This window comes from Plectropomus leopardus, chromosome 2 (assembly GCF_026936395.1).
Source record: "Plectropomus leopardus strain MGB_pleo_1.0 chromosome 2, ASM2693639v1, whole genome shotgun sequence".
Taxonomy (NCBI): Eukaryota; Metazoa; Chordata; class Actinopteri; order Perciformes; family Serranidae; genus Plectropomus; species Plectropomus leopardus.
The window spans coordinates 30,536,355-30,564,037 of NC_142177.1; the positions used below are offsets into that span (position 1 = coordinate 30,536,355).

The following is a 27,683-nucleotide window of genomic DNA, read 5'->3' on the forward strand; positions in this document are numbered from 1 at the left end:
TTTTTTAATCTGTGCACTTCATGAGCAGTGATTGGCAAGACTGAGTGCTGCGTTCAAGACTCCTCGACTCTGACTGGTATATTTTTATTACTGCGGGTCAAATGCCATTAGAGGCACTATGAGGAGGAGGAGGAACATGTTGTTTTTTTTCACAGATTATCTGTGTCCTGTACTACTGTGTGAATATAGTTACAGTGCAGTGATTTTTATATATGACTGTTTTTTTGTTGTTGTTGTTTTTTTGATTGACCAGCTTTAGCTTTAATAGGCTCTAAACACAATACAACCCAGAAAATCAGTGTCTGTGTAACATTCAGGAAAGAAATAATTCATTGGTTAATGCCATTTAATTCAGTTGATTGAATTATTAACACTTTATTAACCATTTTTATTTACAAATTGTTGATTTTTCATGGTTTTCACAGGCAAAAAAAAAAAAGCCAAAAATGATGATTAAAGAACAAACTGGCAACTGATCATAACTGAATGCTTTTAAATTAATAATATTACTTGAATTAATATAATCTAATTTTAACTAATCTAATCAAAGTTTCTGGCTCTTTCACACCATTCGAGTTGTTCGTCAGTTTGTGTGAATAATTAGAAGAAATCGAGGAAATAAATCAATAATGATGAGATGCCAGTCTGCTGACGCCTATCGGTACTTACACACATTAATACCAGACGGCCTGAATCATGCATAACATATAAAGAATGGCACACTGATTAATAAGATTTAAATCATAAAATTAACACATTACATTCCAGTCCTATGATTTATTCAGTCACACAAACAGCTTCATTGACAAAACATGAGCTAACTGATTGTTCATGATATATGGACTGTTAATGGAAGTAATATGAAATCAATTTACACACGTACGTGTCACAGATATCTTTTGAAAACAGACATTTTCTATACAAAAAAACAAACAAATGATTGATTCTTAACAGCATTTGCGTACTACACAAAAGTACTATTGCCACAAATTTAAAGGATATGATATAAAAATAATACAAAATAATGTGAATATTAACCTGCACCTTTTATAAAAAAGCTAGAGATGAGACCACAGTAAAAATATAATCTACAAAACTCTGCTAAAAATATACTCTTTGTGATTCTGACTGTTAACAGCCAACAGGTTTGCTCAGTGTGTCTCTTTTGCATTTGGTGCATCCGTCCTCTTAATGCAACTTGTTGGTGTTTTGTTTTATCTTCACAAAACACAAATTTGTAAATGCTGAGTTGTTTCCTCCCCGTGCGAGCATTACGTGCGCATTTTCATGGCAGCGGTGCTTTGTTCAGGCCAGAGACACTCTAGTGTTGGGCTCAGAGGGCTAAGGTGCAGGCAGTGAATCAGACCCTTTTTCATGTCACTGCTGTGTTGAATTGGCAATTTGAAATTTACGTCATTCGCAGTGACCTAAAAGTGACTGAAGCATTCAGTCAGTATGGCTTATTTGGTTTACCAGTGTTACTTTACCACGAATAGTTAAACAACCCAGTTAAAACAAACAAAACACTAATATTTTCACACTTTTTTTCATGTAGGCAACAATTTAAAATATCAGTTCAAATTCGAGCGTGGCTCTTCATTCATAACTGATAAGTTTTAAGGTCCACTTGCTAATAGAGCTGAAACAACTAATAATATTAATTTATAACCGATGAATGATGAAAATTTGCATTTTTGTTAATTGTAAGTGGTGTGTCTTTAAGACAACTGAAGACATCAGTCCTGGAAAGGATTGTTTAATGTGTAAATAATGCAACTATCTTGAGGAGGTCCTATCATGCTCCTCTTAAGGTGTATACCGTAAAACTTCAATTAATAGCCAGGGCTGCCATTTGCTTAAATCAGTCACCTCAACAGGCTTATATTTGGGACAGGCGGCTATATGAGACGGGCTTTTAATTCCCTTTACACAAAACTGTTGCAAAGATGGGAAAATGCAATCAAATTATTTATTTAACCCGTTGAAACGTGGACAAATCAGCCTTATTTATGTATTTATTTTTCAAAAACATGAGAAGAGGATAATGAGCAACAAAAGAAGAAGTAGCCCAAGTACAAGAAAATTACCTGAAAATTTGCCAAAAAAGGGAAATAAAACAAAAAAAGCAAAAATGACCTGAAAAAAATCTTTTAAATGATAACAATTCTGTAAAATAATTTTAAATATAGAATTATGATAATTATGAATATAGTTCACTGGACATTTTTCTCTGGCTTTAAAAAAAAATCTTCTACATCTACTAATTTCTCTCTTGTTTAATATGTTGGTATTACCGTCTCCCTTGGTGCTCATGGCGTCAGTAAAATTAACCGAATGACTGAATTGTGGAGAATCTTGCCAAGCTTACATTGTGTGTCCAAATTGACTACAGTTTAAACATATATACATATTTGTATGCGTGATCTAAGCAGCTAACTAGCATTATCTCCAGCAGGTAGCCAACAAGCTGGTTTTTATTCATCCAAAGATCTTCTATAAAAATGAACTGCATACTGATCAGACAGGGCCTGTAATTGAGGCAGGCCTTTATTTGTCAAAAAGTGTCTCCACGCTGGGCTTGTAAAAGGGACTGGGTGTTAAATTGGGACTAGGCTTTCATTTGAAGTTTTACGGTATGTGTATTTTTTAGTATTCACTGGATCAGGGGTCTTTGGAGATTGAGCAGTGACCTCCTACTACATATATTGTATGTTGTATAAAACAATGCATGTTAAATTAGCCAGATGGAGGTTGTCAGGAAGAGGCCATATCAGCCTCTATCTTGACCTGTTTGACCTGTTTTATTCTTGTAACTTTTTTTTTTTTCACGGCAACTGTTATGGGATACACTCGCATGTATTTTATAATTTAATACATAACACTATTACTTGTAACAAGCTCCTCCCCAACACTGAAAGACATCAGTTCATCTCTCTGGGAATTTGTGATGTGCATTTGTCACTATTTTTGTGACATTTAAAAAACAAATGACTAAACAGTGACTAAACATCAATAAATGAATTGATCATGAATGTAATTATTAGTTGCAGCCCCGCTCACTGGTTACTGGTCACCACATCTAAGACAGCTGGTCAGTGACAAACATAAAATGTGGCGGGGTTTAGAAATTAAGGGGAAAACAAATGTTCCCTGTAAAGTAAATGGACCTTTGAGTGTAGATTCTCCTCATCATATTCTTTAAAATATTTCTGTTACGTTGGCATTCAAGCTCTGATCATAATGAATTCGAAGCCATTCCTTTAGTGCAGTGATTCCCAACCAGGAGGTCAGGACCCCCTCGAGGCGCTGCAGGCTGAGGGGTAGCTAGATTATCATTAACAAGACAGGAAAGCAGGGAAAAAGGCATTTCTGCTGCACAAAATTATTTTTTTCGCCAGACTTTCCATTAAATGTTGCACTTTTATGAGTTATGTGATCATTTTCAAGCTGCTTTGTTTTAAGAGGTCAAACATCTGGAAGACTGGGAACCACTGCTTTAAAAGGAGTAGGACCATTGTGTCGAGGGCTCTCCTCATGCTTCTCAGTGTCAGTAAATGTGAAGTTTGGTTGTTGTCACTATGACGCCACGCTGTCGGGACATGAGGTGAAGTCAAGCATTTCAAGCGTTTTCTTCTCTGATCTGTTCAGGTCCTTAGATGGAGTACATAAGATGGAGATCCTCTAACAAAAAAGAGTATAGGTTTTAATAAAAATAGAAAAACATAGCTTTTTGGAAACATTTTAACCCATTTAAAGTACAACCAGCTTACCTGTCGCAGTGTACCGGGAGTGGTGCACACATTGTACAACATAAACAGAGGAACAATGAGTGTGGAGGAGAGAGTGAACCACCAGCCGAGAGCGTAACCCCACCATGGATACTCAGTTGTGTTGTTGAACTTCAGAGGAGTGTATTTGACCAGGGAGAAAATAAATGTTGCCTGGAAAGAGTCACAGAGAAAACAGTTTAATTCTTAGTTAGACAATTTAATAAATGTTATTGATGTATCTCAAATAACTCCAAAATACAATGGAGTGAATGTGAAAAATCAACATGTGGCTGATAAGAGCAACTTGTTTAATGAAACTCCTTTTTAAAAGTAAGTAAAAGTAAATTTTGGCATGAAACACAAGATGAGCTTCAGTCCTCAACTGGCCGCTAAATCCCCCTCCTTAACAGTGATTACCCAACCTGTCAACCTTGTTGTTGTTGTTGTTGAATGTTATATGCATATATTTTTGGAAAAAGGAGTCCAAAAATACAAGGGAAATGTACCAGGAATTGATTAAACACTGTTTATTTGCTTAGCAGATACGCAGTGTAACATTTCCACACTGTGTAACTAAGGTTAGATTCACTGTCCTCCTCTTTATTGGATTAAGGGACGTTTACATTCCAGCAACCCCCGCTAGACTCGTTCTCTGAGACAGAGTTGTTTTCTCTTTAAATAATGAAAACGTACAGCTTGAAAAAGCAAACAGGTATTTAAATTTAGCAGCCAAACGGGGCTGTTTAGATCAGCGGGACTGCAGTTTGGAAGGCATGTTTTCTTTAACCCCCCCCCCCCAAAAAAAGCCCAAAAAATGTTAGAGAAAAAAATATTACCAAATTTTTTTTAAAAAATCACCTTTTTCTTTTTTTTTTCTTTTTTTTTTAAAAAAAAAGATCAACAAACTGACCACATTTTTAAAGAAATGCAGTTTTAATAAGTATGAACCAAATTTTTAAGAAAAAAAATCACCATAAATTTTAAGAGAAAACGTGCCTGTTTAAGCCCACGTGTTATTAAGTGTAGTAAATAAAATTGAATATGTGGTAATTTCTCTTATGTGCGGGACTGGAAATAATCACTAAGGAGAAACCAGGTTAGATTTAGTCATCCAGCAATAACTCATGTAAATGGCCATCACGTGGGCATCTATGAGGATTGACCCCAGAGGTTAACGCTTGCAGCAACATTAATGTTGGGGGCGGAGCTTAGCTAATGGTTTATTGGCATATAAACAGACTTTCACTTTAACTCACCAGGCATATTACTGGCGTGACATATTTCAAACAGTACTTAATCAGCGGTAAAGGCTTGTATCCAATCATATCCTCTATGTTCTCATAAAACCGGTCTGCACCTGAAAATAGATGGAAACGCTGTGGTGAGGGGAATTCATCTTTACAGTAAAAATAATCAGGCACATTCCTCTTCTTTATTCACTCACCGTATATCCATCCAACACAACACGACTGCAGAATGGCAAAGAGAAGTAGAGTCATCCCACTGCAGGCATAGTAGTCAAACAGCTGGAAGATGTACAATCCACCCTGCGTGTGACATGTCAGTTAGCTGTCATGTTAAGGTCAAAAGGTGAAAAAAATAAAATTACATTTTAATATGATCTTACTTCTGTAACCATCACAAGGCCAATGAAGAAGCTAAAAACACTGATGGCAAGTAGAAGAAGTTTACGACGATGGCCAACATGGAAAAAGGAAGGATTCATGTCAGAAATCGCTGTTACGAGAGCTTCCAGACCTACGAACTGAAACACAGAGCCCCCAGTTACACATCAACTCTACACAGGTTGCACACATGCACTTTGCAGAGACAATTTCATAGTAATTTAGTCACTGCTCAGAGTGCATACCTCTGCCAGGGCCGCACAATCCTCTAATCTAGTTATTTTATCAATATATTTAAGACTAGATTTTTTAATTATGCTTTCAGATTTGCATCAAAACACATTAAGAAACAAAAAAGTAATGAGTCAGATTTTTTTTCCGATATTAGTAAGTGCAGTAGTTCACGGTAATGATGAAATGTTCCCACAATGTTCAGAAATCCTTGATCCCTTTCTAGCTATGACAAACCCACATGCTTCAAATTGAGGGCAAAAGATCAAAAGCCAAACTTCCTTCAAGTTCAGAAGGACTGTTGTGACATTTACACATCCGAAATAGAAGAAAAAGCCCCCTGTTATAGCACCAGCTGTGATAACGTTATGACCTTTGTGCCCCTGGCTGACATGTTTTAAATCGGATATCACATGGCTGGAGTAATACTATCCCATGATGATCTCTAGTTATGTCTTTGTCCATGTCATTGTGAGCAAAAATATGAACAAAAGCTTCGCATAATTTTATTTCATAATTATTCTAAATATATTATCTTCAAATGAAAACTATGCAAGAGAGAAACAAAACTATTGTTTCTAATTCTTATTACTAAAAAAAAGGAGTCAGCTTACCTCACTATCCAGTCCCAGTAGGATGATCATAACGAAAAAGAATATCGCCCAGACCTGAGGGAAAGGCATCATGGCAACCGCTCGAGGGTAGGCAATGAACGCCAAGCCAGGACCTGCAGTGAGAGTGAGACGATAAAGAGAAATGACTGACTTTTTTTGCTGTTGAGTCAAAATATTTAACTTTTATTTTGCATTATTGCTAAATTAAAACTGCTGCAGTGGTCCTTAATTCCTTGATGTACTCTCTAATTAATAACATTTCATATACTCTCACCTGACTCTGCCACTTTCGATATGTCTGTGTGCTGCTCGTATGCCATAAATCCAAGTGCAGAGAAGATGGCAAAGCCAGCTACAAAACTGGTCCCACTGTTCAGCAGGCACAAGTACACACAGTCCCTGAAACAAAAAGACACCAGTACATTTAATACTACATTATTTTGTATTAGATGAATGAAATTTTTTTTCTCTCGATAGTTGTGACTCACATCCTAAATTTGCCTTAGAGGACTTGTTATATTTATAACATGATTCTTGAATTTGAAGTAAACTATACTTCAGTGATGTTTCCTTTGTTTAAATTACCCTAAAAAACGATTTGCCTAAAACAGGCACTGAAGATCTTCTGGCAAACATCTCAAAAGGTCTCGTATATCTTCAGCTGCTTTTGTGCTTTTTAAATAAGTGGCTCCCTGAAGCTGCAGCTTGGGCAACTCACTGCATGATGTGTTTGTTTTGTAGTAATCTACCATACCCAAACTGAAAAACACAGTAAATATTATATCAAACTCACTTGTAGCAATTATTGTTGTACTTGTTATAACTGCCAAGTGCAGTTAGACACCCAATGCAAATAGCGTAGGAATAAAATATTTGGGTGCCAGCGTCCATCCACACCTGCAAGACAAATGAAAGGGCACTTTTTCATCCAAAAGACATTTACAGTGTGTTGCAACTCTGCAGAGAATCTAGACCAAACCGTCTTGTGAACATTTGATAATGTTTTACACTGCAGTCATCCACTGTGACATCAGCAAAACAATCATCTGCAAATACAGGGACTGTGGAAACTGTGCCATCTTTTTAAACAGTGTATAAGTAACTGATCCTTTTAGTCTCCTGAACTCTGGGTTCCCCTTAACTTTTCAAAGTAGCTTTGTATATTTACAATTCCCCTCTAGACATGTTTTTATGTAAAAATACTCTGCTGTGATTAATATATTGTTTAAAATCTTTTTCCCACTTTAAAAGTAAAACAAAAAGCAAATACATTCCAATAGATGGCAATGTTAAAATGCTCATGTTAAAATTAACTCTAATAATAATCATTTTATTTATATACCACCTTTAAAAATAGAGCTTACAAACTATTTTGACAAACACAGCAAAAGCAGAAATGGGAGACATAGAAGGCAATTAAAAAAAAGAAGATAAACAGTCTTACTGAACACAAGCGAGACGAAACTAGGGTAGAGTTTGAAAAAAATTAAAACAAAGGACTAAAAATGCAAGATTCAGGATGCAAAATATCAATCTATGATAATATAAACAAATAGAAAAAATACAAAAGCAATGAAACCACAAATAAAAGATAATAAAATAAATAAAACATAAATAAAATAGGCAAACTAAATAATAATAATAATAATATATTTTAGCATACAAAAAAACACCAAATGGACATGTTACTGAGGTTAAAAACCTGATTATCACTGCGATGGGGTCTTTAATGTATGTCATATTTTAAGTGTTCTGTACATGTTTGTTCCAGCACTCAATTTAAGCTCCATTATTTAAAAAAAAATACTATTATGATTAAACCCAGCAATTCTATACACATTTTTGTATAATTTAGCTGTATTTCTTCAAAAACCTTTATAATTTCCAAAATGTATGTCCAAACAGCTTGTTTGTAAAATGGCTTGTCTGTATACATGAGGCGGTAGGTTCAGTTGACCCTCTTATCATTCAGACAGAGGAGTAAATAAATGTGCTTACCTGCGGATCAGTGAGGCGGGATGGATCTGGGTAGAGGTAGAACTTGATCCCATCTAAAGCCCCCGGCAACGTGAGTCCACGAACAAGCAACACTGCCAGCATCACGTATGGAAACGTGGCAGTAAAGTAAACTACCTGTGAAAGAGTGAGGGTTAATATGTGGATCTGATAATCGTCATACCTGAATGGATCCATAACTGATATTCAACACTGGTTTATTTTCCAAAGACAAAAAAAGGGGAGCTTCTTGAAAGTAGTAATAGTACAAAAAAGATGGTGCTCTCTGGTGAAGGGCATGTACACATTTAGAAAAAATAAGAAGGAACCAAGGCACTTGTCTTTAGGACAAAAAGTTAATTGCCTTTATTTCATTGGCAGGTTCTAAAAGTAGAACATGATTAAAAAATAATTTATTCTACAAGAATCAAAAAATCATAAAACTTTAACTTTATTTTAAATTTCATCTGAACCTCAAAGCCCAAAACCTGTTTGATGCAAAAGTTATGTCTTCTTTAAATCCCCCTTTAACATATCATGTGTGATGAACGCTAACATCAGGAAACACAATCAAATCTAAGCTTAAGAAGTGATATTCAATCAAAATCAATTTATTCTACGTCTCACTTAACATTTCACCAAAAATAAACTGTTTATACTATATACTATACTATTTATACTACTAACCAGATCCTGTAAAAAAAATAATTAATTAAATTCTGCACTCCTGCATGACAACACTGAAAAAACAAGTTTTATTTGGGGTGTGTGTGCATGTGTGTGTAGCTGATGATTCATGTTACAATTTAATTTCTGTGTAGTGGCCTCCTCACTCGGTGTTCTTGCTTTATTTGATACTTGTGTGCTGGTAAACATTTATGATTGATCATGAACTTTGTGCAAGCACATGTTCTCAATCTGTAATTAAATTGTAGTGGTAAAGGCAGCAAATCAGGAAAAGTCATATGATTGTGGTGTTTTGTCTGCTGAAAGAGTTGTTAACCCATTCCTAATTCATCGTTAAGAGTCACTCTGTTATTTACATAAAACATACAGAATGCTAAAGTCCTTGTCCTACCTTTCCGGTGGACTTCACTCCTTTCCAGACACAAAAGTAACAGATGATCCAGGACAACAGAAGACACAGAGCCAGCTCCCATCGTATGCCTCCTAACTCGTGTACGCTTCCTGTGACATTCAGAACTCTTCTCCTGCAAATCACATTCTCAGTTATAATTCAAAGAGGTCAATTTACTTTCAGACCTTATCGTTGTATTTGGATTTTGGGTTTTTTTCATACTCACTCCCAAAACTCTCTGACTGGTGATGTTGCATTTTCAGCTACAGTCCAGTTCAAATAAGCAGCCTTTTGATCAAACTCCACGCAGTTCTCTGTTGCAAAAGCAAACAGGGTGTTTTAAATGAAGCATTCAGGGACATGTACACACAAATTCTGCCTTCAGGGCTTTCTGGCATACCTTTCTGACATCTTTTCATTTTCAAGAGTAACTTAACTGCAGTGAGCCAAACTGAGTTTTGGCTGAAGTGCTTCTACAACAAAAAGTTTAAAAAGAAAAAAAAAGTCTCTAGAGGCCAGTTTGAAAAAAGGATTGTTATACGCACATCGTGTGCAAGGTTTTCAAAAAAAATTTGATGAGGGAAAAAAAGGTAACGCCTGTACAATCACTCCACTCACAGCCAGTTTTACACAGCAGCCAAATGTGAAATTACAACTTCCACATCCATCCCATGATGCCATTGGACCTGAAAAGCCCGCCTGTGGGGGAGCTCCAGTCACTCCCTCACCAGTCAGGTGAAAAGTTCTTTTATTCACTAGTTTATCTGAATAATCTGTTTTGGCATCATGCATAGCATCATGTTCCTCTGAGCAACTTTTATGTCAATGAACTATACATCTGTGGTAGAAGCATAGATGTATAAAATACCTGGATGCAGCACTGGAGGCAGGACCCCGTTCATTCCTGTGAAAGTTGCTCCGTGGCGCATATACCAAAAAATGCTTGATTCCTTTGGTATGACATTACCTGGGTAATCAGCACTGCTTCTGCATTATGATTTTTACTTAGTACATGACTTTTTGAAGCGTGGAAAACATGAAATTTCACTAGAGACTTCCACCAGCTGAGCGGCTAACTTCCGATTCGACACTCTGCTAACTTGAATGGGCATACAATGATTTAATGTTGTGCCTCTTCTACACTTTTATAATGTTACAGGACTGAATGGATCCATTCCTGATAGGGGTCTGAAATACACTTAGAGTGGATGGGCTTGGTGACCAAAAGCTGCCACCAACCAACCAATAGTAAAATATCAATAACAATAGCTGGGTTTCATAGAGAGAAAAAAATCTGGCAGTGCTCACATCCAAAAGCAGTTGAATACTAGGTGCTGGACAAAAAAAATTAGATGCAAAAATACAAATAAAGTCTGCACACTAGATAATGCTCCCATGAACATTTATTACCTCCACGTGTGACGTTTCAGACCCAAACCCTTCTTCAGGTTTCAACCAATAGAGGGCACTTGCTATGCATGTTTATAACACTGAGGTACAATATGTAGAATGGACCTTTTTTCACAGCTGAATTACAGATTTATAACAGTCTAGTTATTAATTTGTTTCTGTGTGTGTTTACTTCAGTCAGATCACATACTGGGGCGTACCTGTATTCCAGCTGTTTCTGCAACTCGCCCAGGGAAGTTCAGAGTTGAATGAGCAGAAGAGATACAGGAAAGCCCAGGCCAATATGATGATGTAATAGATGCTGGAGTATAAAACAACCACCTGACTGCCATAGCCCATCCCTGTAAAAACACAAATTTTCAAAAAAAATAATAAAATAAAATAAAATAAAATAATATATGGACTTGTCTTATCCAGCCAGCACTGGATGCAAATTTGCAAATCAAGGATAGCAAAGGAATGAATTGCCCTTCTCTGCCTCTAAGTGCCAACTACTTGTTGCCTCATTTGGTTGGACTGGTTAGATTAAGGCAAGAGAAGAGGGATTGGTTATGGTTAGGGTAAGGATGTCAGGATGTTAGGATAAGCAAATCAGATGCAGTGTAAGGTGGGCTTATCCCTTCACCATCCTAGGTTTCACACAGAAACTATGATAGTAATTCTACATTGTTACCTTCAAAAAGTGGGCAAATTTTCCTCCAGCAGGTAATACTTCCCTGTTGGGTGTACTGGCCAAGAGACGTCTCCAGGAGGAACAGGGGAATGCCACAGGCAAACAGGAAGAGGACATAAGGGATGAAGAACACACCTTGGGAAAACAGAAAGAAGCACGACGCACATTATTTGCTTGTCGAACACTTATGGTAATCCCTAAAAATCACTATGAGATGCATTGAGAGCTCAATTATCAGTCCAATCTCAAATATTATCTAAATAAACTTTGTTAGCTCATCAGTTCAGCAGTTGGTCAGTTTTCCTTTGTTTGTGTTTGTGTTAAACTTGTCTGAATATGCACGTGTTTTATGTATTTGTCTTTATTCATGACAAATATGTGTCGAATCGAATGCTTACAGTTTTCCTATGCTTCAGGTTTTTACCAGCCTCTGCTCCTTTGTTTTGCAGCGATCATCTCCAGGAGGCAAATTCAGAGTGGCTCTGTCCACTTAAAGCTCTGGATTATTCTACACGCAACTTTGCTTCTGCTGAGATAGGCTGGCTCATCTCTTTTATTTAAGTGTGTAAGATTTAAGGGGATTTAGTGACATCCAGGGGTTAGGATTGCAGATTGCAACCAGCTGAAACTTCTCCCTGTTTGAATTCTTAGTGTTTGTTGTTCAGGAGGTTTTTACCAGGAGCTGAATTATCCACAGAGGTCTCTTCCTCTCCAAAACAAACCAGCCAGTTGATTTAAACTGGTAAAAACACTGAATATAGCTTTTTCATGTTACAAATCAATGTTTTCTCAATGCTCTAGTCGTGGAGCGGCTTCTAACTTTGATGGCTAACACAAAAACAGCCCTGTCCAGAGTCAGTGTTTGGTGTGTCAATTCTGGGTTACTGAAAAACTGGTTATCAGTTTGTTTGTTTTTACCCTCCCCAAAGCTACAAATATTTTTCCTTGAGCCACCCTGGTTCTTGGTCCTTGGTTCAAGGACCATTGGAAATATGGAAATACACAACAATTTCTGTTTTTCAAGTTTCTGGCTGTGATAAATGGTGTCATTTTGATGAAACGTTTAACATTAAATAAGAAAAAAGGTTTTTTTGAAAAAAATCAGCAAAAATATTAAAATATTGACTGCTTTGTTCTAAAATGTTTTTTTATGATATTAAATGTAGTTAAGTATTAGAGATTAAGAGTATAAGAGTATGTCCTCAAAATTGCACAAATTGCACTTTATTCTCTCAATATGTTTTATTTCATTGTGTTTTAAGCCCAGCTGTTATTTACACTTTGTCAAATGAAATTGAATGTGTGGTAAGTCTTTATGTGCTGACCCTGAACTAATGATTAAGGAGAACTCTGGACCAAGTGACTGGACCAGCTGGGAACCATGTGTCTCACTGTGGTGGCCTGTTCTTTATTCCCGACCTTCACTAACTGCTGTTTTGTCTCCGAGTCTCGACATCTCCATGTCTTGTCTCTAAGTGGCTTTGTCCCTAATGTTGTGTTTCTGTGTTCATGCCATTTGCCTCTGTCCTTGATTTTACATCATGGATTTTGGACAATACAACTTCTTTCTTCGTTTATAATAAAACTTACCTCCTCCGTTTTTGTAGCACAGATAAGGAAACCTCCACACATTTCCGAGGCCAATGATTTGTCCCGCCACAGCCAAGAGGAACTCCATTTTGCTCGACCACTGTCCTCTGGTCAGGGCGCTGGGAGAAGGACGGGTTGATCCCACCTCCAGCCTGAACTTGAACTCTGTGCCATAAGGCTTGTCCATCGCACTGCAAGAAAAGGGTTAAGAAAAACAAATTATTTCAGTGGTTCTCAGTGACAGATCAGAGCAGCACATTCTTCTGCCTCCATGCCGAGGACATTATTACTTGGCATTTACCATCAACCATCTGTCCGACAATCGAACTCTCGTAAACATATTTCAAAAGCGCCTTAAGGGGATTTCTTCAAATTTGGCACAAATGCCCACTTGGACTCAAAAATGAACTGATTAAATTATGGTGGCCATATGCTGCATTCTATTCAAAGTCCGAAGGCGAGATATTCTGACCTCCTACTTGAAAAAGTACAGTGTGTGACTTTGGCGGTCTGACATCACACAGTAACAGCAGCATCATTGGAGGCCACGGAGGAGCATATTGTAAATGGTAAAAAATCAACTAAAAGGCAACATAATTTATATTTGCATGTATTAAGTCAAAATATTAGTATTTTGTATTAGAATGTTAGTGTAGTTATTAATAATAATGATAATTACTATTAATAATAGTACTGATAATAATAATAATAATAATAATAATAATAATAATAATAATAATAATAATAATAATAATAATAATTATTATTATTATTATTATTGTTATTGTTGTTGTTGTTATTATTATTGTTATAATTATTATTGTTATTATTATTATTGTTGTTGTTGTTATTATTATTATTATTATTGTTGTTGTTGTTGTTGTTGTTGTTGTTGTTGTTGTTGTTGTTATTAAAATGCTTTTGGCCATAACTAAAGAATTAAAACGAATTAAAACGCTAATTATGACAATATTTTGTACAAATGTCTCATAGGAAATAATGAAGAGGTGATGACATATCATATCCAAAAGGTCAAAGGTCAAAGGACAACTTCACTGTGACATCATAATGTCCAGCAAAAACACTTTTCTTTACTCATCAAAACTCAGGAACAGAAGGTGAGATATTTGGTCAGTTACCGAATAGGTTACACTAATCTTGGGTGTCCACCTTGAAACTACTGATTGAAAAAATCATCTGTGCTGTCGGGTTCAAAATGTATGAGAAGCATCCATGTTTTCACATACATGGATGTAAAATGTAACTCGACCAGGTTTGCATAGGCACACAACCTCAAGACTGTAATTCTAGCTTTGAACTATATCGTGTTTAATAATAATAATAATAATAATAATAATTCATGTTTTATGCGTATTTTTCTCTGTTGTAGAAAACTGTGACCAAACATTGTCAGTGCTGAAATGTCACTTGCCGTACCAAAAAAATAACAACATAACTGCTCACCACAGGCATGATTTCATCAGAGTGTATTTATGTTCATAATACGCACAATGCCAGCAGTCTTGCTGTATTAGGTCAACACAGGGTCAGTGCTGCTGGGCATGAGGATAATTCTTCCATCAATGTTGCTTTTGTGTTGCTGCCTTGGATTTGATGTGGGAGTGGAACAAATAGACTGGAAAATATGTGTGCTACTACATTACAGTTTAAAAGCTTCAAATGCATAGATGCAAAACAACTTGACTAAAGTGTTTTAGGGATCATTTAGTGAGAGGATAATTATCAAAATCAGCAGAGGATGTGGGGGGGTAGCTTTCTTCTTCTTCTTCTTCTTCCTTTTAAGTTTTTGTGTTTTTGTTTCATCTATTTTTTTATTTTTTTAATGTATTTGTTGTTTTTTCCTTTTTAATTTTTGTTTTTTCGTTTACTGTTTGTTTCCTCTTTAGTTTTTGTCTTTTCATTTCATGTATTTTATTTATTTATCTTTTTGTTTACTTCCTTTTAAGTTTTTATCTTTTTGTTTCATGTATTTTTTTTAATGTATTTATTAAGGTATTTTTGTTTGTTTCCTTTTTAATTTTTGTCTTTTCGTTTCATTTTTTAAATGTATTTATCTATTTAGGTATTTTTGTTTTTTTTCCCTCTGATTACGTATTTGTATGCGTTCTTGTAACGATCTTGTATTCAATACAGACTGTTAAAAAAAATAAAAACATTTAAAAAAGGTGACGTCAGCGCTATGGCGCTAGGCAACGTCAAGTTTCTTAGCAACTGATTGGCTGGGGGGCGGGAGAACAGCAGGTAGGGGTGTGTCCCTGGATGTATCATAGGTGTGTCTGTCGTTTTCTGTCGTTTCCGGTCCGCCTCTCCGTTTGTGATACCCGGACGGTAACGCTATCAGATTATTTGGAAAAGCGTAATATTGATGGTAAAGTCGCAGTGTGTGCTGTTGGTAGATAAATGCGTTTTCGGTCGATCAGAGTTTAGTTTGAGTTTCCAACTAAGCTAACAGCCGCGCCGCTACCAAGCTAACGTTAGCTCACATGGACTTCGGACTCATGGACATCGTCAGATTCGGCTGTGGACAAAAAGGAGACCAGATAGCGCACTTGGTTACCAGGAGAGACTTTTTCAGAGGAACTGGTGAGATGGACTTTCTGCGGACAAACAACTATAGTAAGTCAACTCATGTCGGGTGAGTAACAGTGGCGTGTCCAGGCTGTTTTTATCTGGGGTGGACCAAGTGGGACTTATGCAGGGGTGGCATGAACCCGTACGTGCTGTTTCAGTTTCTTGAAGACGTTTCACATCTCATCCAGGAGGCCTCTTCTCTTCAAACCAACTGGAAGGGAGTGCAGGCTTTAAATCCTGTGTTGGTATTTAATGAGTCGTGAGTCTTTGACCCAAATCTGGTTTGGGTGGGTTGTTGGGCCTAGATAGGTCCAAATGTGAATGGGTGTTGATCCTTCTGGGTAGGGGGCTCAGGACCGCATTGTAAATGGGTGATCAGTAGTGTCGTAGGCCACCTCCTCTGTTCAAAGATAGTCTCTCCACTTTGACAGAGAAGGTGGACAGCAGAGTCCTGACCTGAGGAGTTGGCTCTCCTGTGTTGTGCCAATCGCTCGTGGGGTTGTTTAGATGTTGTTGTTGTTGTTTAGTTTCCCCAATGAACAAGTCTGTGCAATCCTGGCTGCATTGCACTGCACTTAGGGTGGACAAGCTTTTGTCTTTTTTGGTGCGTTGCTGGGTTTGAAGTGAACTGGGATGTGGTGTTTACTGAAGATCCTCCTGAGTTTCTCAGATATTCCTGTGACATAAGGAATGACAATGTTGTTCTGATTTTCTGCCTCTTCCTTTCTGACCGCTCTGGATCTTTTAGAGGTTTTGATTAAAGCCCAGTTGGGGTAGCAAGAGTTTTCGAATGCTCCTCTGATGCGCTTCTGTCCCCTCTCCTTCCCCTCTGTCTGGCATGAAGCGCTGCAGTCTTGGTAAAACTAAAGTTAGTGTTGACAAATTGCATGAACTGATAAAAGACTTCAGAAATGACCACTGTGGACTCACTTGGGTGTTAACTAGTTAGTAGTTATAGTTAAATATATGTGTTAATACTTATTATATAACTCAATAGAGATATGCAGTAGGCGTACACCCACCACTTTATAATGGCAATCGGTCACATGTCATTATCTTTCAACAAGATGTTGAGACCCAAATTTGCTACCCAAATGTAAGTTGCTGAGTAAAAGCTGCCTGCCTTATCAATTTAACGCCGTGAAAGGGTTTGGCTTTTTCACCATACCAGAGGGAGGATATATGCTGGCCGGCGCTTGAGCTGGCTACAATAAATTCAAATACATAGGTGGCGTGTGTGCCTTCTGATGTCAGTTATCAGTGGGAGCATATTATTTCCTGATTCCAAATAGAGCATCTAGGCGAAGAATGCTGATTATACTTTTTTCCATGTTGAGAGTGAGACACACACGGCGGGCTGCACTGTAATAGACAGCGCCTGGTGCTGAAATGGCGATATGTGATGTGTGGTATGAAAAAAATGCATCTATGCGGCACGTAGCGGACTTGCCGACCCCTGCACTAGAGAACCATCCCTTTGTTACAAACATCCCCAGTCTCCCCTACAGAGGCCCAGGACAAGAATTTGCACGCCTGTGATAGGTATGATTGTTATAAGAGATTCGTCCAACCACTAACTGTTAACGTCCTGGACCGATCCCCGCTGCACATAAACTCTGAATTCAACACACAAAATAATCATTTCTTGGCTCTATTCTGATGCAACTCTTGTTGTGTTGCGGAAAAATATTTGGGATGCAATTATAGGCTATATTTGTTGCCAACTTAATGGTAATTTAGGGCTGGTTGAGCAAACAAACAGAGCTGAGTTTTAAAGCGATTTATGACAAACATCTGTAATTTTTTCTTACAGCTGGATTAAGGAGGTTAGCTGCAATTAGTTTTTGACAATAAGTCCCTAATTGCTCCCAGTGCTGCTCCATCAGAGCTCGAGTGTGTATGAACGGTTACTGAGTAGCAGGTGGCATCCTGTTTGGTAGCTCGGCCACCAGTGTGTGAATGTGTTTGAATGGGTGAATGTGACATGTAGAGTGAAAGCGAAGACTAGAAAAGCGCTATACAAGTGGAGTCCATTTACCATTTAACAGACTGTTTATGTTCAAGTGTGTTCTTGCACAGCATTTCCGGTTTAATGAGTTTTATAAGTGATCATATATTGATGGCAAAAACAGAATAAGATCCATTGTGAGGGAACATGCCTCTCTTGTGTTTGGCTGTTCTGTTCAGAAGAGTGTTGTCTTCCAGGACAACAATGACACCATTTATAGGACATGAATTGAATAGATGATAAACTTGTCCGTTATCTACTGTGGCCCCGTTTTTAGGACACTGCTGCCATCTTTTGCCTGCGTTTATAGAACAAGGGAAGGAATTTCTCTAGTTAGAAGAAACAGGAGGGTCTAATGTGTCGGGACACCACTCTTGATAGGGGTCATTGAGTTGAGAATCCAGTGGAAAGCCTTTGAGAAAGACACTGAGTTGCCCCTCTGTCAGCTCTGCTAAATTTAGGCTCTTGTGTCTGTTTTGCCAGTCTTGGTGGAGCATTTTTGTGGTTGGTTTTGTTCTGTGTGGCTGCAGGTCATTCATCGGCATGTTGAAATCATCCCAACAGTCTGAGAGCTCTCCTCCAGCTGGCTTCTAACTATCTGCTAGCCAGGCCGATATCTTCAAATGTAAAAATCAGTAAACATGGAGGAAAAGATAGAGAGCATATATCATATCTGCCCGATGAATTATCTTTGTCTTTTATTGTAAATCTGTATCTTTTACTATGTTTTTATATTTTATTACTCTGTAAAGCACTTTGAATTGCCCTGTGTATGAAATGTGCTATACAAATAAAGCTGCCTTGCCCATTAATACGATAATTAAAATTACAGCTGAAAAATAACTAAGCCAGGCTGCTTTCATTGACTTAACAGTATGCAGATATTGTTAATGTATACGCAGGCCATTTTGGCGCCAGGCGCTGTCTAGTACAGTGCAGCCCGCCATATCTGTCTCTGTCATTCACTCTCAACACGGATAAAAGTATAATCAGCATTCTTCAGATGGGGGTAGATTGTCTATTTGGCACGCGGGCTGGACATTGCTGACCACTGCTTTGGTGAGCACCAAGAGGGGATGACCTGAGGGGATGTAACGTATGTATAAGATTAGAGAGGTAAAATATGAGGAATTTCAATTATGCTCATGTTAAACCACCATGTTTTTACAATTACGACCCTTCATTATGCTGCCTATGCTTTATTATACAAACAACAGCAGCATGATGAAGCCCCACTGTAATTTTTGACAATGTGCAGGCGTTGTGGAAACACAAAAGGTGTGATGAGTGTGACATGTAACACAACAGCGTTGTTCTCTAGTGTGACATACAGCATACACTCCAGGAAGCGTTTTCTCAACAGTAACAATGGCATAACGTGGCAATAACAACCATTTACCGTCCCTGTTATATGGCAGCTGTTTGTCGTTTTGCAGAGTTGTCTAAATATGAGGGTTTCTGTGCAGTACTGTATGGTTTGTGTGAACATGGTATTACAAAAATCTGCTTAGAATTAGCATGTAGGATGGATTTAGAACATGCTAGCTGCTCTGTGAGACTGTCCTTTGGCGCAGTGATACTTTGAGTTTAATGCCAACATCAGCATGCCAACCTGCTCACAGTGACAATGCCATTATGCTAACGATTAGCAGGTATAATGTTTACCTGTAATATTTACTAGGACTCTTAAAAGTCGGACACTCGAATCATCAGTCTGAAACCCTCAGTTGACTTAGATTGCCTCAAGTCGAGCAGTCTTTTTTCTTGTGCAGTGTAGCCTACTTCTGGGGACACTTTGGTCCCCAGATTTTGCTGTGGAGCTAGTGCCCTTAACTTTAACGTTACTCTTTGAAGCTGTTGACATGCAGACAGCAGTACAGAAGAAGAGAGAGGCTGCACAGTAAGGTTAAGAAGGGGTGAATTTACAGCACACTGCAAGTTAATACAATGCAGTCTCTGGCTTTTATCTGATATCTAGTGTTGGCAGAAAGTGCTGTTGGGCATATACGATTCGTCGCTTGCGCCATTAGCTTGTTTACTATAACGTCCGGTGGAGCCCGTTCAGGTTTGAAAACTTTGTATAGAAAACAAAACGAAGCATCAAATATTCGCATTGAACTGCCAAATCCCATTCAACCGACATAATTCTGAGTCAGGTACAGCTCTAATGCTACCATGTGCACTATCTTAATTTAGCTTGTTTATTTGCTAATTAGCACTGAATGCAAAGTACAGTTGAGGCTGATGGTAATGTCATTATTTTAAAACAAAACAGAGTACTGGAAAAATTATAATGTTTGTAGCAAAAGATTATAAAGAGAGGGGGTCACCAAAGTCAACCTGGTTCATGTATTGAGAGACATGGATCGCTGTTGGCAAAGCAACCAGTTCACAGATATGTCAGTCGAGGCCAAAGATACACTGTGATCTCAACAGCAATGCCTGGCTAAAAAGTAGCGTACCATTGATGATCACCAGGGACAACAGCAGTATTATTTTGGTTGAGGCTCGTAGAAAAGATGCACCATCTCAAATTAGATACATAGGAATATATTTCCTTTGAGACATCAGAGGTAAAGATTCTTCGCACCTGTCAAACTGTACCTATCAACTATCAGACTGACTAATGGTCATCACTAAACCCTCGTGGCGGAAAGTTGAGAGTTGAATTCACATGCTGAAATGTAGGAGGAGGCAAAAATGCACCCAGGTGCAAAGAACAAGTGCTGTCAACAACTTATGGTGGTTTTTCAAAAAATATCCCAGGTAATATTTTTGCTCTACATGTGACCAGACTTTGGCAATGCAGGGAATAGTTGTTGGTCACCTCTGCTGTGTAACTTTCTTTTTTTATCTACCACCAACAGGGAGGTGTGGGCTCAGTGGTAAACAATTTCTGTTTTGATTATCAGACTGTCAGACCAAATGTCTGTAAGAAAAACCCACTCTCCTGTTTAGGTCAGTGGCTGTTTTGCTCGCCTTCAGATGCTTGAAAGTGAAATTCTCATTAATTTATACAGCTTGAATTTTCTGAAAACAATTACAGCAAGAGATTTAATTATTTAATATTAGTTTAATTTTGGCAAAGTAGCTTTTTGAAGAGTTCGTTATTTTGCAATCTGTTCAAATATTTGCAAAAGACAAATGTATTTGTTTTAAAAAATGTGATCTACCAGCAGCAGATCACCGTGCAGCCTGAGGTGTCATACTCAACATGCTAAACAAGGGTAATAGCTCCTCTCGCTGTAGCGTTGCCGGTAACCTTTGGCCTACATAATACAGCTACAGGCGCCAAGCAGAAGTGCAGCCACAAAAGCCCAGCTGTCTCTGAACTTACAGGACACTATTTGTCTCAATGTCAAGAACTGAAACCAAAACAGTGCTCACTTCTCACAACTAATGCAACAGACAGAAAGACAGAAAAAAGCTGCATGTGACCTGAAGGGAAAAGGTAAAGAGTACCTGAGAAATTCGCTTCGCGTCTGTAGCCTGTGGTTCAGTGTTGCGCTCTCATTTAGCCCCAGGTAGGATTCATGTGGTGCGTGTTGGGAAAAATACTCAGTCTAAATCCCAGAGTCTCTCCAGGACAAGTGTTCTTCACAGCTCTGAGCATGAGCGAGTCCATGGGTAGTTTTGAGAGAGCTGTGTTTGTGTGACAATGAACTGAGAGAGAAAGGGGGACAGAGTGAGAGAGGAGGGGGCGGGGTGTGATGTGTTTCTGAATGAGCAACTTAAGGCGGGGACTATCCATGCAAGCCACATGGTCTCAATGTAAAGAGGAGGGGATTTGCACAGTAGCACACTTCCTGCATGCTTCTGTGGGCGCTAATGTAGGTCATCAGTATCTCTACACTTTGGTCCAGACAGAAAGAAGTGGATAAAGTATTGTGATCAACCACCACATTCATCCAACAGCAGGTTCATGATGGGTTTTTAATTAAACAATGAAATGGATGGATAATTAATAGGATGAGTCCTAATAACTTCAGTGATCTGTTAATGTTTTGCCAACAGCAATGACCACTTTTTTTGTTTATTCCAATCATGGCTCATCTATCGCCAGTAAAATTACCAGATGATCATTACTGCTTCCGCACTTTGTAGCCCATACAGCAGCCACACAAGAGAATCCCACGAGCCGAGCCAACTAATTCTGGTTTACCACTCTGCTAACTTGTGTAGGGGTTAAATTATTCAATTGTGCAGCTCTTCTACACTTTCCAAAAGTTATTGGATGTAATGGATCAAGTCTTGGAAGTGAAACTAATCATTTTGTGGGGGTTTTGGAGCACAAAAAAACACATCCACTGATTTAGGCATCTCTTTCACAATGCAAGTCTTTGAAAAAATTGTTTTCGGCTGCAGAGCATCACATGACAGATGTAATTTCGCAATTTGCCCATCAAGAAAATTGGCTTCAAAGCCTGGCACAATTCCTGCAGCCTTGAAGTTCCCATGTTACTGGAGACCAACTACTTTGTGTTATTGTTCATTTATCTCTATGTTCCCAGTTATTGTGCAACCAGTGAAAAAGAGTCTGATGACAGATGCTTTGGTGGGGAGTGTGAATAAACACTTAATCAGACAGCAGGTTGTGAAATTGGCTGTCATATGAGCACACCCTGAGGTTTGCAGGTTTAGTGTCCAGGTGACTTTCCTTCCCTTTGTTGTCTTCTGATGAGCATTCAAAATTTAACCTTTAACGCATGCTAACCATTCATAAATTCATATGGAAAAATAATCTATTTCATAGAACAACGGTGCTCTCATTTTAGTGTAAGGCATCCGATGGGATTTCCAAACACATATTGATTAATCTACCAGTTGTAACAAAAGCATAAATGGCAAGTGTAGTAAAGTTCACTGACTCAAAAATGTTCTGTATTAGACAGTTTCAAAAGGAAGAACATGAAAAGTGCTGGTTCCTAAAAAAAATAAGATAAACCTTTTCACTCACATGCGTTACTTGAAACAAGTTACCAACCACCCTTTTAATTAGCAAATACAACCAATTTACTATCATCGCTAAAATAGTAAAGACATCAGCAAGCCATTTACCTTAAAGTTCACCCCAATTGGATTTTTTACTGAAAGCGAGCAAATTTCTATAGATGATGTGGACTGAAAGACAATGTGAAAGTTTACAAATGAAACCCTGTAGGGATTTGACAAAACTGATAAAGACAACGGGAATGCGGAAGAGAGGCTCATATTCTGGGATCTGTCCCCTTCCTCCAAGATTACACATACGAACAACAACAAAGTGCTTCTTGGCATAAAGTCACATTTCTTTTTGAAGAGCGTTGTAAATCGCTCACCTAAGATGGCTGTTTTAACTGACATACCATATGTTTTCTGTAACATAACCATGTAGTTTTTGCGCTTAAATTTAAGGAAATGGAAAGTTAAATCCAAAGAAACTGTGACTGTTTCACAACTTTTGACATGCAAAGTACAAGTCGATGGGCTGATAACGGCCTTTAAACCTAACAGTTTCGGTCAGCCCCCTCAAATTAACAACTATGAGACCAAAACTACAGATAATGTCCATTCGATAGACTGATAACATCTGACTTGGCTGGTAAAATCCTCCTAAGGAGACCAGCAGGAAAACACATGACTGACCAATGGTGATACTTCCTCACCCACTCGGGGTTTTAAATTGACAGGGCTCACCCCACCCCACTATTGCGGTCCACCCTTGAAATTCATATTACAAAGATTAATAAATGACCCTGCTTGCAGTTCATAGTGTCCTGTCAACATTTTTATGTTTGTCTTTTTTATTATGGCAGCCCTTTCTCTGACAAAGAATAGGGGAGCGTAGAGCCTTGAATTTCTGTCTGCAGCAACATTATTTTTTACTACTGCTGACAGGTGTAAAATCAACAGCTTTAAATAAAAACATTATACAACCCTAATCTGACGCTTGAAAAGATTGAAATAAAGAGGCCAGCAGTGATTGCACACCTGCACTCAGTTGACAGCTGTGGAGCTGAAGAGTTGGCTCGGTTGTTGTTTTCTCTGAATGGTTTTGTTAAAGGGCCAGCTTTGGACTGTGCAAGTTCCACCTTGATTAAGCTGTACTTTGCTTTTACTTTACAGACTCATTATGATTATACCTACACATATTTATAATAAACCTGAAAAACATTTTAAACTGCATGGTCTTAATATAATTAAATAAGAGAGTCGGTAAACCGTTACTCATGGCCACAAAATCCTTTTTACTGACACTAAGACACAGCTGGTGAACCAGCATGATCCTCTCTCTCCCTCCCTCAGCGCCTGTCTCTGTCCCACACAGGCACCCTGAGGTCCTCCACCACAACATTATGTTACATTTAGCATGTGTTGTAAGAATACCACAAATGTATGCAGAATGTGAAGCGCACACTGATGTGTGTGTGCAGTGTCAGTGTCTGCAATGAACCTGCCCTCTGCCTGAATTTTTGTTTTTTCTTCTTATTTTGCTTTGTTTTGGACATTTCTGGGTGTCAGCCTTTGGGAAGCGGTGAGAAGGCCCTGGCCAATAGCAGGGCGAAGTCAGGTCTCCAAAAACATAGCGACCAGACGCCTCTCTTCCCTGCTCTGTGGATGTATGCTGCAGGTCTGCGTGTCTGACTGAGAGTGAGGTTGAGCCACACACACAGGCATGCACTTCAGCTGTATTCACAAAAAATCCAGCAATGCAGTACGATCCTGCAGGGTTGTGTGCAAGTGTGCGTGTGTTCATTTGTGCTTTAGAAAATAACAGCTGTGAAACTGTCAGAAAATAACATTTTATCTCTCTGATTCACTGCTTTGTTCTTGTTAACGCCGCTCTCCCTCTGTATTCACTCTCGAGCTTACTTGACCAGCGCTGCTCTCTCAGTGTCATTGAGCTGAGGAGGACGGGCCAAGTTTGAATGTTGTGTTCACAAACAGTAAGCTGTGAATCTAGCACGGTATGCCTTTGATGACTCACATACTGATATACTTAATTTTACAGTTAATATAAGTAATTATTTAATGTGCAAAGACTAATGCTGCCATTAGTGCTGCTACATTTTTTTATGTTATGTATTGATACTTGTGTTAGTGATTCATTGTTCTTCAAATAAGCTTGTTGTTCTTTGCCCTGAAAAGACATATACAAACTTACCATTTATTGTGTAAAACTAATAAAAAGACCATATTTTTCCTAAATAAGTGCTTTAGTATAATCACCAGTAGATCATTAATATGTGAGGTCAATTTGGTGCTAATACACCGTTAGGGAAATAAGAGTTGAGTTATTGAATATTTTCGCTCTAAAGTGTTGCACTTTGTAGACAGTCCCTAAGCACTCGTCTGACAACCTGCTGCGCATAAAGACCAATGTTTATTGTCCAGCTTGGAGCACAGCGATTTTGGATGAAAATGAGGGTGTACCTCTTTTTCGGTCTAACTGTGATTAGAACGAGGTATTTTTTGTGTTTTGACAACTTTTGATTCATGAGTTATTGATTCCCTAAGTTCTAATCAGTAAATATCATTCCAACTTTACCCTAGTGTCACACGTGCTGTATGCAAGTCTCAAAAGGTTGACTTTATTCGTGAAATTTTATTTCAACTTTATTCTCGAAATTTCTGCGTTTTTTTGACAGTGTATTTCAACTTTATTCTTGACATTTCGAATTCATTCTCATCATTTTGACTTTTTTTTCCCCCAATGTCCATAATGAAAAAAAAAAATCTTCCTCCTCTCAAAAATAGTCAGTATAGTCATTGTATAGTATATGTACAATTTTTTTGTTACTTTTTGTAGGAAAATGAACAAGTCTAGAGGAGAATTCAGAGTACCCAGGGAACCCGTTTTCATTCAGGTATCCTCATGTGGGAGTTGAAGGGACCTCTTTGAAAATGGCCATAGGGGTCTGGGCAACTCTATCAGGGGGACCATGGACCCCTTTGAGGGGACACTGTTGGTAGTATTTGTGTTATTGGTAGTATCTGTTTGCCTCTGTAGTTATAATAATTTATTCATGAACACTGATCTTCATGTAATTGTATGCAGTGTAGTTAAACCTCTAAAGTTAAACCCTGACTGAAGCTGCGATTATGGGCTGTTGATTTTGGGCTGTTGATTAATGGCGTAGCTCCGGAGCTCAGAAAACGATATACAGAACAGCCTCACAAACCAGATAGCAAACAGTTGCTCATTTGCACATCTCGACAGGCCAAAAATCTGCTTTGTGAGGTCACTGTGGACCACTACAATCTAACCAGTTCATCCTTAAATTCTATTGGACATTTATGCCAAATTTGAAGAAATTCTGTCAAGTTGTTCCAAAGATATTGTGTTCACCAGAATGGGACGGACAGACAACCTTAGGCCTTAATGCCTGCAGCCACGGCTGTCAAAAAAAAAAATAAAAAAAAATCCACTTTTAAACATGCAACTTTCTAAAAACCTTCAATAAATGCATGGTATTTTCAAAGTTTATGAATAATCATGTTAAATAATTGTGATTATCATTTTTATCATAAACCAGCAGCTTATTAGGGAGCAACATTATCACTTGAGGTCGTGTTTCAAGACTGATAGTTACAAGATGTTCTGTTTTATCTCACTGTGGTCTTCAACGACAACAGCAACCAAAAAGCCAGATATCTCCCTCTGAGGGAGAGATTTGGTTGTTTAGCTGCCGTATGCTCCACTATATTTGCCAGCTTATTTCTAACTATGTCTGTAAGCTGTTTGGTGCTAAGCAGTTTCTCTATAAATATTTTTTCATATAACAGAGCAGTGAGAGTGAACCAAAATGGTAAAGTTGCGTACCATTATAAAGGGAAATCAGAGCTCACTTACCATTTGTTATCCATGGGAACAGGCTCATGTCCCTTTGGGAGTCCTGACTCTGCTTGAGGTTTTTCCATTTTAAGCACTTGTCTTCAGTTCAGTGCTGATGTGTGTCTGCGTATCTCTGACGGAGGAGCTTGTAGCAAGTGTGCAGGGCGTAGTGGGAACAAGATTTTGGACAAATCACTGTACTGGTTGTAAATTAATCATCTTTGGCAACCTCTGTCAAAGTGAGGTTGGGCAGGGTAACTCTAGTTCAAGGAAACACAGCTGCCACCTGAGGTAATATCACAAATCTCAAACTGAGTTACACATACATGTAATCTTTAAACAGCAACTTCTTGCTCACATGCTTTTATTTAGTGGGGGGGGGGGCACATTAAGAGTTAAATGCTGGACACATTTTGTTATGAAGCTTATTCTACTATTAAATTCTGTTTCACCATCATAATAAGTAATGATTCATAATTTTGGGTTAAGCTAGATTACGTATAGAAAGCTTTGTGTAGGCTATGGTTTGCACTGACTGTAGTCTCTAACGGTTTTTCTAATAAACTTAAAACTGACAATTTGACACAATTATAAAAAAAACACTGCTTAATTTTTTAATATTAAAAAAAAAATCACAGACGTGTTAGTTTTAACTTCAGTTGAGACAGTGTGGGTAATGTATTACCACCGAGTTAGACAATTACATGTAATTTAAACAGACACAGTGAGACTTTCAGCAGCTGGTCTTACATACACTGAATATCAAAATGTATAGCACTGAATCAGAAATAGATTTTTCATGCTTGTGTTGGTATTTAGTTTAACTATATCAGTATTTTTATTTATTTTACAGGTTAAAATGAGACCTTCAGGAATGACAAAGGGTAAAACAGAGACAGAAAAATGTTTGTTCAAAATCTTAAAATGACCGACAGTTCTCCATGTAGATGTTTTCCTGGTTTCTTGTGGACGTGAATAAGTAGCAATTTCAGATTCAGATTCACTTAATTGTTGCATCTTAAAATATCAAAAATAGAAAAAGAGCAAAATTCTTGGGTCTTGCCCCCTTGACCTGTGCATTGACATCCCACACAATACAGTGCTATTGTGGATACAATATAAGTACACAGTATAAAGAGCATTACCAGAGTGCCTCAAAGTGCATTGTAAATGCACTTTAAAATTAAAATGAAATTAAAACTAAACCGAAATTAAACTTAACCTGCTGCGAGGATAACAAAGCAGTGGACCAGTGAAGCTGTGGAGGATCTTCAGGCATGCT

General features: G+C 38.1%; 1 protein-coding gene across 2 annotated transcripts; it reads right to left on the reverse strand.

The window, feature by feature from the left end:
- Positions 1–328: 328 nt before the first annotated feature.
- LOC121958873 (sodium- and chloride-dependent GABA transporter 2) lies at positions 329–26,579 on the reverse strand. Of its 2 annotated transcripts, none has more exons than XM_042508038.2 (15): positions 26,420–26,579; positions 12,987–13,177; positions 11,397–11,531; positions 10,924–11,064; positions 9,540–9,627; positions 9,314–9,446; positions 8,239–8,373; positions 7,034–7,137; positions 6,515–6,639; positions 6,241–6,353; positions 5,398–5,535; positions 5,215–5,317; positions 5,027–5,127; positions 3,771–3,941; positions 329–3,681 (listed from the first exon to the last, which is right to left on the reverse strand). In XM_042508038.2, exons 1-15 carry the CDS (start codon positions 26,485–26,487, stop codon positions 3,577–3,579), a joined length of 1,851 nt encoding a protein of 616 aa, XP_042363972.1. In that variant the 5' UTR covers positions 26,488–26,579; the 3' UTR covers positions 329–3,576. The 2 variants fall into 2 exon arrangements, with proteins under 2 accessions (XP_042363972.1, XP_042363980.1); XM_042508046.2 differs by lacking the exon at positions 26,420–26,579 and adding an exon at positions 21,049–21,255.
- Between the last annotated feature and the right edge of the window lie 1,104 nt (positions 26,580–27,683).

Excerpts from the sequence above, each read along its gene's own strand:
- LOC121958873 (XM_042508038.2), bottom strand. The coding sequence starts at position 26,487 with ATGGAAAAACCTCAAGCAGAGTCAGGACTCCCAAAGGGACATGAGCCT. Across the intron at positions 8,374-9,313 it reads GAGTGAAGTCCACCGGAAAG|GTAGTTTACTTTACTGCCAC; the intron begins GTAGGACAAGGA and ends ACTCTTTCACAG. Across the intron at positions 3,682-3,770 it reads CTCCCGGTACACTGCGACAG|AGGATCTCCATCTTATGTAC; the intron begins GTAAGCTGGTTG and ends CTTTTTTGTTAG.